The 14,857-nt window shown below is 45.2% G+C and overlaps 1 protein-coding gene across 1 annotated transcript in view; it reads left to right on the forward strand.

Moving 5' to 3' along the window:
* The window catches only part of Wdfy3 (WD repeat and FYVE domain containing 3), a 223,789-nt gene that overhangs the window by 174,757 nt on the left and 34,175 nt on the right, over window positions 1-14,857 (forward strand). Inside the window, 7 exon segments of the mRNA XM_076926347.1 lie at window positions 1,298-1,480; window positions 2,398-2,555; window positions 3,469-3,546; window positions 3,816-4,043; window positions 7,561-7,614; window positions 9,566-9,734; window positions 12,531-12,694. Of these exon segments, the coding sequence (XP_076782462.1) occupies window positions 1,298-1,480; window positions 2,398-2,555; window positions 3,469-3,546; window positions 3,816-4,043; window positions 7,561-7,614; window positions 9,566-9,734; window positions 12,531-12,694 (1,034 nt within the window).

Below are 14,857 nucleotides of genomic sequence, written 5' to 3' on the forward strand. Positions count from 1 at the left end.
CTCCAGGGCTGGTGATTGACTGTTGGTCACAAGCCCTTCTAGGGACTGTAAGGCTTGCTAGGGATAGATGGGCAAGCTGCTGTGGGTAGGAGTAGAAACTGATACAGCTACAGGGTCGTATGGAGAGTCCTCACAAAAAAACAAACAGAAAACAAGAAGCCAGCTGTGTGGTACACACCTTTAATACCAGCACTCAGGAGGCAGAAGCAGGCCGGTGTCAGCCAGTGCAAGCCCAACAACCATGACTTCATAGTGAAGCCCAGTCTCAAAAGAAAAAAAATAAAAGAGCGACTGTATGACTTGCCTTGTGGCCTCTCCCCTGGATGTATACCCAAAGAACTAAGTCAGCTTACCATAGAGATATCTGAATATCCACGTTTATGTCTGTGCTGTGACGCTACTCACAACAGCCAGGAAGTAGAACCAGCCTAGAAAAGAATTTGTGCACACTGACAACAATGGGATTTTGTTCCACTGTAAAGAGAAATGAAATCTTGCCATTTGCAGGGAAACATAAGATGGTTCTGGAAACTGTTATAAAGTGAAATAAGCCAGACTCAGAAAGAGATGCTACCTGTTTACATCATATGTGGGATCTAGACTTAAATATGTGTTTGTGTAAGAGAGATGGGGAGGCCGTGAGAGTTAAAGGGGTCACCATGAGAAAATGGGGGGAGATCCTGAGAGAGTAAGGTAAGAGGAGTGTGGTGGGATGCACAAGACAAGGAATCAGAGAGAGGGCTCTGTGAGGAGGGGAGAGTACCAGCAGGAGAGAGTTGGGGAGGGCAGCGGACTAGAACTAAATGGGGTGCGTGCGTGCATGTGTGTGTGCGTGAAACACCATAATGAAAACACCTAAGGACATTTGTTTTGTATTCTATCTGAAAATTAATTTAAAGAAAATAAAGTAAAAAAAAAATTGTTTTTAAGGGCCTGAGGATATAGCCCACTGTACTTGAGTAGCACATGATTCAGTTAGGGGTAAAGGATGGTTTGAGATGTCAGTTCTTATCTGGAAGTGGGTAGATAAATATTTGGTTTTTTTTTTTATTTTATAAATGAATAATACCGCATCTTCTCATGGGTGTAAAGTTTGTTTTAGTATTTTCCACGTAGGCAAAACTTAACTTTGCCTTGTCTGCATTAAATACCTCTTTCCATCGAACTGACTATAATCTAACTGTAAAGTTGTGTTTCACGATGAAATACAGTAGTTCAAATTCCTAGGTGGAAACCAGGATGAAAAGAGCCGCCTTTGTGTTCCCTCTGGATCCTTTTCTTTCTTTCCGGTTTCTAGGGCGTCAGCTTCTCATAAAAGCCGTCAACAGAGTTTGGACTGAGCTGATCCACAGTAAGAAGCAGGTCCTGGAGGAACTCTTCAAGGTCAGCCTGCCCGTGAACGACAGGGGCCACGTGGACATAGCAGTGGCACGGCCACTCATCGAGGAGGCTGGCCTGAAATGCTGGCAGAATCATTTGGGTAAGACAGGCCCCAGGGGTCCCACTGCTTCTGCCCCTGCGCGCACTGCGGCTGCTTCCGCTTTGTACAGCTCAGGCCCTGCGCTGGCCCCTTGTGGGCTTAGGCGATAGCACCTCGCAGATGGCACAATCAAAGCTACACCTCCACAGCCTCGTATCCGTAACACTGAGATTCTAGAAGCCCATAACACATGTTTGTTTGTTTGTTTGTTTTTGTTTGTTTGCTAAAACTGCCTTGGTAGGTATTTTTATCATATTAGGCACAAACACTCAGCTGGCCGCCGCGGTGATACTGAAGTGCTATGTTATGGTGTACTACCGTGGATCCTCAGTGTTAACTGTACACAGCACTTGCACCTCATAGCCTTCCTAAAATGTAAAACATTTTGTGTTACAAAATATTCTCTACAACAAAAGTTTTCGGGTGACAGATTGAATCGTTAGCATAGAGACACATTATAATTTAAATTTTCACATTAGTGGAGGAGTGTCACCATCAATTGTTAAGCACCCATCCTTAATCAGGGTCAGCAGTAATAAGTCTGTGATTCCTGAAAGACACATGTTCCTCTGAGGGTGACTCATCCCCAGATCTGCTCCCAGGCGCAGGAAAGGAGCAGGGGCACTGGGTTCTACATTGCCGTGTGTTCTATGCCTGCAAGCCTAAGGAGGTCCGTTTACATGGGCTCAATACAGAACTGTAAAGTAGAGCAGCGGTAGGCTGTACTGTGGTAGAAGTTGTGGAGTGTGATCTGACTCACAATCCAATCTCTCACTGCATTACCACTGAGCTGCAGCTACAAGGAAGGGAGTGGCAGACAATGGGGAGAGAATTGTGTTCTATAACTGTAATATGAAAACAGTAAAAGACTAATAAATACATGTTAAACTGTACAATGATTAATTTTAAACTTACAGCCCACGAAAAGAAATGCATAAGTCGAGGCGAAGCCTTGGTGCCTACCACACAATCCAAACTGTCCCGGGTCAGCAGCGGCTTCGGTCTATCCAAGCTAACAGGATCAAGAAGGAACCGAAAGGAAAGTGGCCTCCATAAACACAGTCCTTCCCCACAGGTACAAGGCTCATGACCCATGCAGTTAGTGGGTAGGTCCCCAGGGTCACTGTTTGTCATATAATCCTGCTAACATGCAAGCAGAAGTCTGAAGAGAGAGGGCTGACAGAGTGTCTTCCGTTTGTAAAGTACACACGGCACTGGGTATGTATTGGACCCAAGTAGCAGTCGGAGACTGACAGACTATTAATGTTTTCATGTGTTTTCTGCTAATAGCAGGAATCATAAGGTGGCGACAGAAGAGTGTTTACCTTTATAGTCTAGTTGTGAATACCTATGATTAATTTTCTTAGATTTCATCTCCCTCCTCTGTTAACCTTTCATCCTCATACCTGACCCTTAGGCCAGGAGCAGTGTGGAAAGGGTCTGAAAGAGTTGGCATGTAACTAGCATACGTCATACCATGCTGAGCTTCTGAGAAGGGAACTTTCAAGTGGGGTCCAGTATGTAGGAAGAAGATTAGGGAATGCCCTGAGAATCTGTCCCTATGGAAAAGGACAGGGAACTGCTCCCTGGGAAGCTCCCCTGCAGTGCACCTCACAGTACTTGGCTGAGGAAGAGCATGGCCACACTGATCTCTCAGACTTAGCTGAGGCCACTGAGCCTCGCGCCGCAGCTCAGCCATGCATTGGCTCTGTGGAACTCTGGCACCTCTCAGCAACTGAGGCGGTTCCTGAGCGTGCCACAGCACCCACAAGCAAGAACTCTGGTGCTGGGGTGGGAAACTCCAGCTCTGGCTACCGCATAGCCCCAGTTGTCATAGAGTTCATCATTTAGTGTTTGCTTTTCTTTTCTATAGCAGCACGTTGGCCAGATTTTAACTCACAGTTCAGCATGAATTGCAGGCATCGTTAATTTTCAAATAAATAAATAAATCAGGAAACTTGAAGGCCTCTTTCTCAATGGTTTCTTAGGAAATCTCCCAGTGGATGTTCACACACATCGCTGTTGTGCGCGACCTGGTGGACACACAGTACAAGGAGTACCAGGAGGTGAGCATCTGGAACAGTGGTGATGTGTCTGGCATCCTTATCTGTGATGTTTGCTAGCTGTTTAAAGTGTCACATTCTTGGGCCCCAGGAAACCCCCACCTCTCATAAACCACTAGCTGTCCTTCCTTAAACTATAAGTAAAATAGGATTTGTAATATTTACTGAAATGACTTGGATTGTATCCGCTCCCCTGTCAGAACCCCGTTCCAAGTCAGCTGTGCACTTTTTGTTGTTGAAAAACAAAACCAGCCTGGCCTCTCTCCCTCCAGCGTCAGCAGAATGCCCTGAAGTATGTGACAGAGGAGTGGTGTCAGATCGAGTGTGAGCTGCTACGGGAGCGGGGCCTGTGGGGGCCCCCCATCGGCTCCCACCTAGACAAGTGGATGCTGGAGATGACGGAGGGGCCCTGCAGAATGCGGAAGAAAATGGTGCGCAATGACATGTTCTACAACCACTATCCCTACGTGCCGGAGACAGAGCAGGAAGCCAGCGTGGGGGTGAGTACGCGCCGGCCTCACTCGTTGCTCATCAGCCTGCTTAGGCACACTGTAACTGGAGGACTGTGTCTGTAACTAGTGGCGTCGCCATGAGTGGTGTAGAACAGACCCTGGAGCCTCACTGCTCCAGTTTAAGATGCCTTGCTGCCACAATGCATGTTACAGAACCCCCTTAGTTTTCCACACTTCCATGTTCAATGTTGGGAAACTAGTTCGACCCCATAGGGCTCTTAGGAAGATTGCGTCAGTTGAGTATGTAGAGTCTTGGAGTAGTGTCTGCCACAGTTAAGCAACCAGCACCTCCTGTCTTCCTGTCTGGGAGTCCTGGCTCCATCCATCTTGTTCTCTGTGGTTTCAACCCGTTTTCTAGTATTGCTTGAATGTGGCCGTAGCGTCAGCCTGGGTGTCCATCTCCAGATAAACAGAAAGTGCAGCTCACACAGGGGTAGAACAGTCTTTAGATTGTAACAAGAGGGAAATGGTGTCATTTGTTAACACCTGGATGTATTTGGAGACTTGCCAAGTGAAGCAAGGGAGATGCAGAGAAGGAAATCCCCAGTTTCCCTTAGTGTGACATATAAGGCAACCCAGCTCAGAAGCAGAGGGAGAGCGGAGTTGTGTTGGGCATGTGGCCAGGCTGTAGGTGGATACTGACCACTCACGGCAGAGCAAATAGAGTTCATGATAGTGTATTATGTTTCACAACTGGTGGGAGATTAATGTGCTCCTTACAAAATGGTAAAATTGGAAAGAATACATTAGCTTTATTTAAACATTGCAAATTGTATAGTATATATATATTACCAATTTTTACCTCCTAAACATATTTGGACATAATTTGTCAATTTACAATATTCTTAAAGAAAATTTGGATCTTAGACTGTTACTTAATCATCAAGATTATCAAAAATCGTTCTTTAAAGGCTGTTTTTCTCAAAGCTGTCGGCTCCATCAGGAACTGCTGTATCTGTGTCTTAAGGCACCCTACCTTCAAATACAGACACTCAAATACTTCAAATACAGCACAGCGACCCACACAGTTTGCAAGCTTTCCCAGCACCTGCTTTTGTGAGAGCAGAACCGTTGCTTCTTCCCACCAATCATTCCTTAAGGATTTAAGGAATAACCTTAATGACAACTTGATAAAATGCTTCATTGAGCACTCACTCACTTGAACCTCTTCAGAAAAGCTGAGATTCCCTGGGTAAATTAAATGGGCTACAAAACATCCAATAACAATAAACCTTGGGAAAGGACAGGCAGAGGTTAAGGGAGGGCGAGGAAAGGGTGCAGGGAGAAGGTAGTCAGAAGACATGTACACGTGCAGGAAAATTGTTCAGCAACAAAGTTAATCAAGACTCTTAAACTGTAAGATATATACTCTCTCCCAATCATGGGGTCAGCTCAGGAGTTTGCTTTAAGTGAGCATACCCTTCTGAGATTTTTTTTTTTTACCATAAGTATAATATGTGTTACTGTGGTATTCTTTTTCTTTATTTTTAATACATGAGAACTTCAGTATGTGGGAAAAGAAAGCTGTTGAGGGCTCACACCTAAACCTCTGTTACCAGCATCTTACCCAAGCGCAGGAGTCCTCTAGCATATTAAGAGTTAAACAAGCACTTCCAGCAAGAATGTACCACGAGAAGCTAGCTTTTAGACAGATAGGTTGGGTATTAGAAGATACAAGGCAGTTGAGAAGTGTTGATACATTTACATAGCATGAAGGAGTGGTCAGGAAGGGGAGATAGTTGCAGAATACAGAGTTTGGTTACATGTTGCATGTATTGTGTCCAAGTCAAAAGTTAACCTGATATGGGGAATTTTTCTAAGTGAATACTTTTTACTTTAGTTTTGAACCTGAAAGACATTGGTATCCACTTCTATTACATGATTCATGCAGCCTGTTAGGCAGCAGCACCCAGTGTGTCTACAAAACAGTCACTTAGATGCTCTCCAAAGCAAGTTACTTGCAGCTTCATTTATATATGTCTCATGGGAGCCTGTTCAAGTCCAGGCAGGATTACCCCTGTTCTATGCACAAGGACCTGGCTATGGTATGAAAGCCTTCTAGGTTAGAGCTGCTGGACGGTGGGGTGCAGTGAGAGCATAGACCAGCAGCCCCTAGTAGTCAGATCCCATGACAGAGTTTCCATTCCACTGTGGTGGAGCAGAACTGTAGTCACGCTACATGGGAGGGTCAGGAGTTCAAGGCCGACACAGCTGCCCTTGAGTTATTCCACACAGAAACTGTTTGCTAGGTTTCCTCTCCACGGCTGAATGCCTCACAGTTAAATGCTGAGCTAGGCCACCACTGCTCTGTTCTCTTTATGTTATAGTCTGTTTTTTTCAACCCTCATGCCAGAGGACTTTTTAAATTCTGAAGTTTTTGTACTATTAGGGAACCAATAATTTGGGAGGATGGCTGTGACAGAAGTCGGTTTATATGTGTGAAGAACAAAGTATGAGTCCAGCCAGGACTATATAAAGAGACCCTGTCTCAAACAAAAAACTTTTTTCAGGGATTGAACCCAGAAAGCTTTGCTTACATTGTGCTCTGTTGAGTGAGCTTTGACAACTGACTATCGTACATGTGCACCTGACCCTCCTAAGACAGAGAGTGCTGCTACGTTTGCACCCAGACCTTTCCGGGAAGGAACTTCACAGGGATTCTCTGGTTTGAGGCACTTGCTTATTTCCTCGTAAAGCTAAAGATTCATTGAGACTGAGTGAGCCAACTATTTAAAAGTGTGTCACTACACAGGGTCTGCTCTGCCTAGGGAAGGAAATATGGTAGGAAGTGTTCACTCCAGGACAAGGTCACAAAGTCACCCTCAGATAGGAGTCCTGGAGATGAAGGTGCCCCAGAAGGCCTGCTGGCTGTCTCCTGTACCAGCACTCAGCAGAATTGCCCTCTGTCAGATGATTGCCTACTTCTTCTGAAGTCTGACAGTACCATCCACCTTCTCCTGTTGGCTCTTCCCAGCCGCTGTCTGTCAGGTGGTGGACAGGCTGTTCAGGGGCTCCTGTAGCAGGGTGGCTGTCGAGCAGTCTGCCCTGTTTTCATGTGTCAAGAGGTATTGTAGACAACAGCTTAACCCTCATGAATTGTTACAACACGGATTTGGGGGTACGCAGGGGGAGAACTGTGGAGACACTGGTTAGCATGAGATTCTGCTGCTAGTTTTTGTGTTTTGGACTTTCCTTTTAAAAGTTCCTGTAAAGTCATCCGTAATGGCAGTGCTGACATTTTGTTTTGTGATGTTTAAGTCTGTCTATTCAGGGCACTGAAACTTTTGGTGTGTTTAAATTTTACTTCAAACACTGATCTTCCCTCATGGAGGAAGTGCCACACATGCTCAGGGCTTGTGTAAGTAGCCAGGTGGAGTTTGTTAATTCCTTTTGAGTTGAGTATGTCTTCTGTATTTCTTATGGTCCTCAAGGAAATTTTGGTTTTGTGATCTTTGTATGTTTTTTTTTTTCCCTTATGTGTCTATACTTAATACCCTGTTTTCAGTCTGAGATCCCAAGTAAACAGCCCGAGCCACCCGATGATGTCATTGCTCAGAAGGTAAAACACTGATGGCCACAGAATGCAGACTACCCACAGCTTTGTTCTTAGTGCACGGTAGACAGTAGACAGACTAACGTCAAAGACTCACTCTCTTTCTGTGAGCCCCTGGGGTGGAAAACCTGGTGTCCTCCGTGCTGAGACAGCTCCCTTTCCTTGGCTGTTCCCAGGGTCTCTGCTGTTTACTAACAAGCTGGGCTCTCACCTCTCACCTTGTGCTGCCTCATGCGTAACTAACCAGTTATGGGCATGTTAGTAATGGGCAGCCTGCAACCCTCAACTTTTTAAAACATGATGTAATTATTTTAAATACTGAGAGTACAAGACCATCTCTTTTAAAGTGCTTTCTAGACAGAAGAAATTAATCTAAAAACAAAGTGTATGATCACTATTTGAAGTAGTTTTAATTGGCATACATTTTTTTGTTGTTTTGTTTTTCCCCTGAAAGATCCAGGACTTTCAGTATAGATGCAGAAATGCATCAACATACATCTGTTAATCCATTATCCTGCCCATCACTAACCAGGCCATCATCTTTAAAATGTTAGCAGTTTGGGCGGGTGATACTCCGGTTACTGTCCAGCCTTCTGCTCCTTGCAGGCTACTAAATCTTCCTTTCTGTTTAATAACATATAAGCAATTTTGAGTTGAATATGATCATTTCACTTCATACAGAGCAACCACAAAGGCGCTGAGTTTGTTGTCCACGTAAAGCGCAGGCTGCACTGTCCTTGTTGGTGTGCCCTTGAGCTGGACTTCCCAGTGTTGTGTAATGTCTCCATCTCCACTCACGGTTCCCAGAGCCACACCGACATAGAGAAGGCCGTTGTGCCCCAGTTACAGATCTCTTTCCTGGGAATCTGCCCAGTGTTTCATCATGAATACCACACAGGCCCCTGTTCTCATTTTAGTTGGAAATTAGTTTTAAGAATGTGAAAAAAGAAAGTATTTTTAAAAGACTGCATATTCTCACTTGTAACAAAGGAGAAACAAAGCTGTCTGAGGAGGAGGCCTGAGCCGTGTCTCAGACTCCTCAGTTTGGGAATCTTTGATCCAAAGCCCGAGTCTAGTCCTGATCTTAGCAGTCTACATTTAAATACATTTTTAGGAATTTTGAGCCATGATTTTCTCCCTGTGTATGGTTTTAGGAAGGAAAACAAGCTCAGGTCAAGTAGAAAATTCATCTTAGAATAAAGACCATTCTATGAAAGAAATGTTCTATGTCCAGACCATTGAATCCTTTTTTATATCTCTAGATATTTATTTGTTTGTTTATTTATTTTATCAGATGCCTGTCCTTACTATCCCCTTTAGTTATATGTTACCAGATAGTACCAGTCAATGATACAGAAATGAGAGACCAGCTCATCTTGCAGGCCAGCCAGAGAGCGCCATCTAGTGTTGAATCTGGCTTCTGTTCCAAGTCAGAGTGCAGAGCTGGCAGGTGTTGGAAGTCTCCAGAGTTCTGTAAGACCCGGGATCATGGAGAGTGCAGGCCAGTTCTAACTCTCTTCCTGCACACTCCCAAAGTAAACACTTGAGATTGTCCCAAGAGAACAAGTGTCCCTCAGGCTCCTCAGACTGGACAGTGCTTGCCGTTGCAGCCCACTGTCCCTCATGGCTGGCATGCTCTCCTCTGCCACCTCAGCAGGTAGAGGAGAAGGCAGCCAGAGCAGACAGGGAACTTTACCAGTTCACAAATGTTATTTGGTTAAACATGGTCTATCTCTCTTTGGGAAGAACAGAACTGGCAATATTGTTCAATACATGTTAATTTTATATAAACTATGGACTTTTTAAAAATGGAGCAACATAACCTGAAGTCTGTGTATTTAGTGTATATTCATCTAGTCTATGCAAAGCCCCTAAACAATAGGAACACACATCTTGACAAGCTTGTCTTTCGTTGTTGGAAATAACTGAGTCGTTTTTTCTTCCTGTTATTTCTTAGAAACCTGCGCGGTACCGAAGAGCCATAAGCTATGACAGTAAAGAGTACTACCTGCGTCTGGCCTCCGGTAACCCAGCCATTGTTCAGGACGCTATCGTAGAGAGTTCAGAAGGCGAAGCCACCCAGCAAGAACCAGAGCATGGCGAAGACACCATTGCCAAGGTCAAAGGTCAGCCTCCTCTTTGATTTTGATTTGAAATAATTTTGGAGCATTCCTTCCATGTGACGTCATATAAAAATATAAGCATTTGCAAACAGGAAGGCCAACTATAAACATGTCTGTATACTTGACCATCACAACTTAAAGACTGATTTATGAATGAGAAATAAAGAAACTGCCTCTTTATTCCCTACAGATGCATATGTCAGTCTCATAGGCTGTGGTGCAATAGTTTGTTTTTTTTTTTTTAATTTGGCAGAACATTCATTGAAACCTGATTCTAAGAAACTAAAATAATTGCAACATTAAGACAATTAGATACGTCATCAGTGTATGCTAGCCAATAGTAAAAGGTAGCAGTCTTTCTGTACCTGCAAGAAGAGATCACAAGTTTAGCCTTCTGGACTTTGGAATAGGGATGAACTTAACTAGAGGCCACCTGCTTGCTGCTCCTCTGACTTCAAACAGCTCTCGCCCCTTCCTGCATATTGCGGAGCTGGTTGTAACAGGTCCTGCACTACAGCATCCGCCTCTAGCCCCTGTCTGGCTCTTGCCCTGAGGTGGAGCTTTGTTTTTTTTTCTCTTGTCCAAAGTGCAGTTGTTTCTTTATCACTGCCGCATGTCTCTTTTAAGTATGTAAGTTTTCTCAAAGGAAGAGACGATTTATCTGTTGGCGTGTGTCTGTGGGCACGGGTACACATGCGTGCACATTCATGTGGAAGCCCAAGGTCATCGGTTCATTCTGTGTCGTCTCTCACTGGCCTGCATGCAGCTCACTGATTCTGCTAGGCTGAGTGGCCAGCGAGTCCTGAGGCTGCTCCTGTCTCAGCCACACCAGTGCCGGGATTACACTCAACTCACGCCTGAATCCTCTCTCCGGCCACAGATTTTTTTTCTCTTCCCCTTGTTCTGCTGGCATGTTCCTAGCACAAAATGAAGACCTAATCTGTGTTGAGTATATAAATTATCCTTTGCTTTCACTTTCTTAAAGGGTCTGAGTGACTGCAAACTCAAAAATGTTTTCATTTTCTAAAACTAAGCCCTGAAATGTAAATTAAGAACTTTAAAAGTTTTTAAAACTAAAAGCAAGTAGATTAAAATTCAGTATTAAAATTGTCAGTAGATTAAAAGCATGCTTCAGGGCTGGAGAGAAGGCCGACTGGTTAAGGGCTTTGCTGCTGCTCTTCCAAAGGTTTGGTTCCTAGAACCCCACAGTGGCTCACAACCGTCTGTAACTTCACTTGTAGGGATCCAGTGCCCTTTGCTGGCCCTGTGGGCACCGGGCACACATGACGTACAAACAGGCATGCAGACAAAACATGTAAGATTAATTTAAAAAGAAAGAACTAAGCCTCACATGCTGTGAAGTAAATACAAGGAGCTCCATCCAATAGGACTGTCCCTGTTCCTGTTAAAACACACATGTTCCCTCGCACGCCCACCTTGGCCCAGCATCTCAGAACAGACCTGACATACTCTTAGAGTCAGTCATTCCAGGTGAGCAGAGGCTAAAGCCCTCTGCTTCTGTTCACACTGCACCAGCACAGCTGTGGAGAGGGTCTAAAGCCATGGTTCCCACAAATGAGCCAAGGTTAGCCCACAGTTAGTCAGGTGACCTGGGTTGGGGTTGTCGATATTTAAGTTCTCAAGCTTGGTTCTTTTTTTCTAATCTCTACAGTTAGCTCAAATCACGAATATCAGTTGGAGGCTGTGGCTCCTGACTCTGAGGGTAATGCAGCCAGATAGCAGCCGTTCCTTTGCGGGTGTTCCTTGTCTCTCCCCATTGCTTATTCTCTGTTGTGTCTTCTCCAGGCAAGCCAGAGCCTCTGGTCCCTCGGGTTGAATGTATAGGATTTCAGCAGGGTCACATTCCCGAGTGCCAGTATAGTGTTGGGAGCAAGCACAGTGCAGCTAAGGAACTGAAGGCACCGAGTGTGTGTTTTATGGTATAGTTTTTAGAATGTCTAATATTTTAGGATCTCACTGGTTTTCATTTCTTCTATTGCAATTTTTTACCAAGTTATCAAAAAACGGGCAGTAAAGTGTTTTCTTAATCTGCAAATTAATGATCTGTGTTATTAAAAAGACTTCTATTCCTGTTCCCCACGACCCACTGTTTGACTGATTGCATTCATGCATGAAGAATCATATTGCTACTTTGAGGCTTGGCACAGCCTTCCCTGAGCCCTCCAAGTGAGTTATAACACACATGTCATGTGCTGCTGTATGTGTGTGACAGGGACTCCTCACTGAACAGCCCCTCCCAGACACTGCTCGCCTATAAACACCATGTCCTTGCCACTAACTGCGCAGCGCTGTACTGCTGTCATCTTGAGTTTTCTGCACAGTCATTTCCATGGTTAGCCCCCAACAAACCTGAGGCACACAGAACCCTCGTACCTGTTTTATAATGGGGAGAACCGTGGTTCACAAAAGGGAAATAACATCTCAGGGTCCTGCAGTGTTTAACTCCCGAGCCGTCCTCACTGACCCCAGCTACTACCACCTGACTGTGCTCTCCAGAGTTCTCTGACTGGAGAAGCATGCTCGATTCATGGCAGCTGCAGAGCAGCTAGGAAGGAAAGGGCTCTAAATGTTCCCTTTGGGGGAGCATCTGCTAAGTGTTCCCTTCAATGGTGGTATTTCCTGGTGACCTAATTTTTCCCACTAGTCACCACTCTAAAAATTCACCCTTCCTCCTGGCACCGGACGGAAGTCCAAAGCTGTAACTTCAGAGACCACCCACAGCGAGCCAACTCTGAAACTCAACTGCCCCCACATGGCCCCTTGTTCTCTGTATTCTAGGCCTCGTGAAGCCGCCCCTGAAACGCTCTCGGTCTGCACCTGATGGAGGAGATGAGGAGAACCAGGAGCAGCTACAAGACCAGATTGCTGAGAGTGGCTCCATAGAGGAGGAGGAGAAAACAGACAACGCCACCTTGCTGCGCCTGCTAGAGGAGGGGGAGAAGGTATGGCCTCTGAGGACGGAGTGAGCTTAGCACCCAAGACAAGGTGGAGGAGGGAGGGGAGGACAGAATGCTTAGCATCCCAAGACAAGGAACAAGAGAGCCCACTAAGCAAGGGTTTTGTCCTGTTTGCACTCAACAGTGCAAAGTTTCATCAGACATGGGGTTCACAGATGACCCCTAATTCACTCTCCTCTGTGCTTGTTGTTAGACCACACCTCCCCTTAGGGTCTTGATCAAGTCTCTGGGGACAAGCCATCCAGCTGTCTCAGCCAGGTGCTCTTTTACTCCAGCTGATCAGGGCTCTCCCCTCCAGCTCGTATTTAACCCTGTTCTCGCTCGCTCGCTCACTCACTCACTCGCTCACTCACTCACTCACTCACTCACTCACAGGAAGCTGTTTACTGTGCCTCCCTGCTCTGCCCACCTCACCCCTGCCCACCTTACCCACATCTCTGGTGTCTTACAGCCTGAGCACCTGCAGTGGCTTCTATGCTGGCCCTCATTGCACCCACCATGGTTTTAGCTCTGACCATTGCTCATCCTGTTTCTCCTGACAACCCCACCCCCCGCACTGGTGAAACCACTAGGCTGTATCCATTAGTCTTGAAGTCTGTAGCCCCCATTAGGCCTGTCTCCCTGCTCAGCCTTGCTCAAACTTGCCATCCCTCAGTGTTTGTGGCATGCTCACTAGGTATCATAGAATGTTCACCTGTCGTGACTGTTGGAGTCCCCTTTCCCCTCGATGGTGTGCTTGTAATCAGGCACTGATTGTTGCTCAGGGCCTGTCTGTCTTACACAAACCAATTCTACAATAGATACACAGACCTTGGTGTAGTAGTTAGCTACAGGAGAGAAGGTAGGTAACTTGGTTACTGTGTCACGAATTTGAATATCACCCATCTCAAAAGGCTGTCCTTACTTTTGCCATACTTTTACTTTTAGCCCTTGAGGTCTAGCCTACCTCAAGAAGTTGTAATAAGAAGCCAGTATATAATTAAAACAATGCTGTTCAGAGATGTGCGCTGAATAATTTTGAATGAAATTTTTTTTTAAGATTTATTTATTTTATTTTATTTTATTTATTTATTTTATATTATTATTTTCTGTATGTGAGTACACTGCTGCTATCTTCAGACACACCAGAAGAGGGCATCAGATCCCATTACAGATGGTTGTGAGCCACCATGTGGTTACTGGGAATTGAACTCAGGACCTCTGGAAGAGCAGAGGGTGTTTTTAACCACTGAGCCATCTCTCCAGCCCCTTGAATGAAATTATAAAAAGAAAAGAACATGCAACTATGAAAGTCCATCCATCCAGAAGATAGCTTGAGAGGGGGGCTCTGTGGCCCTGGAGTGCTGGGCATCCCCAGCTGACATGGCTCACACACTGAACACTCAGAAAGCCTGTGTGCCTGTGATGTCAGGCTATCTGTTCCCGCCTCCCATCCCCCTGCCCCCCTTTTATGTTACAGCAGTTAGTTTAAAGTCAAGAAGCTAAGGCGGACCTTGATGGTAGAACAGATGTCTGGTGTGCCTTGGGATGTAGCTCATTTGGTAGCGCGCTTGCCTCATACACAGGAAGCCCTCCCTGCAAATCCAGCCCTGATTAAATGCGGTCAAGTGGTGCAAGGCCGTCCTCCTAGCAGGAAGTACAGCACGAAGGACGGTCATTCTTGGCTACCCAGGGAGTTTGAGGCCAGCCTGGCATACATGAAACCATATTTCAAAAAGTTAAAATAAATTGTAATGTGTGGATCTCCCTACAAACAGCCTGCTCTTTTATTGAAATGATTCAGATGTGCAATGAAATTGACTTAATACCTAGATATTTGAGAAAATGTATTCATGCCTTTATCTTTAAATTTTATTTCTGACAAGTAGTTGTGTACATCTTTAGGATACAGTGTGGTGTTCCCATCTATGCATAAAAAGACTCAGTCAAACTAACAGATAAACCCATTGCCTCAGCAATAGTTTATAAAAGATAGTCACTGAAACACACTCCCCACTCCACATGAAACCTCACACTCTCTGGGAAACCATCTTCCCTTTCTACTCCTGTCTTCCTCCCCCTCCCCCCCCAGCTCTGGTAGCCAGCTTGATATTTTCTGTTCCCTTCTCAAACTTTCTCAAGCACTCTCTCCTGCTGCGGGAACTAGAT

This window comes from Arvicanthis niloticus, chromosome 27, assembly GCF_011762505.2.
Source record: "Arvicanthis niloticus isolate mArvNil1 chromosome 27, mArvNil1.pat.X, whole genome shotgun sequence".
NCBI lineage: Eukaryota > Metazoa > Chordata > Mammalia > Rodentia > Muridae > Arvicanthis > Arvicanthis niloticus.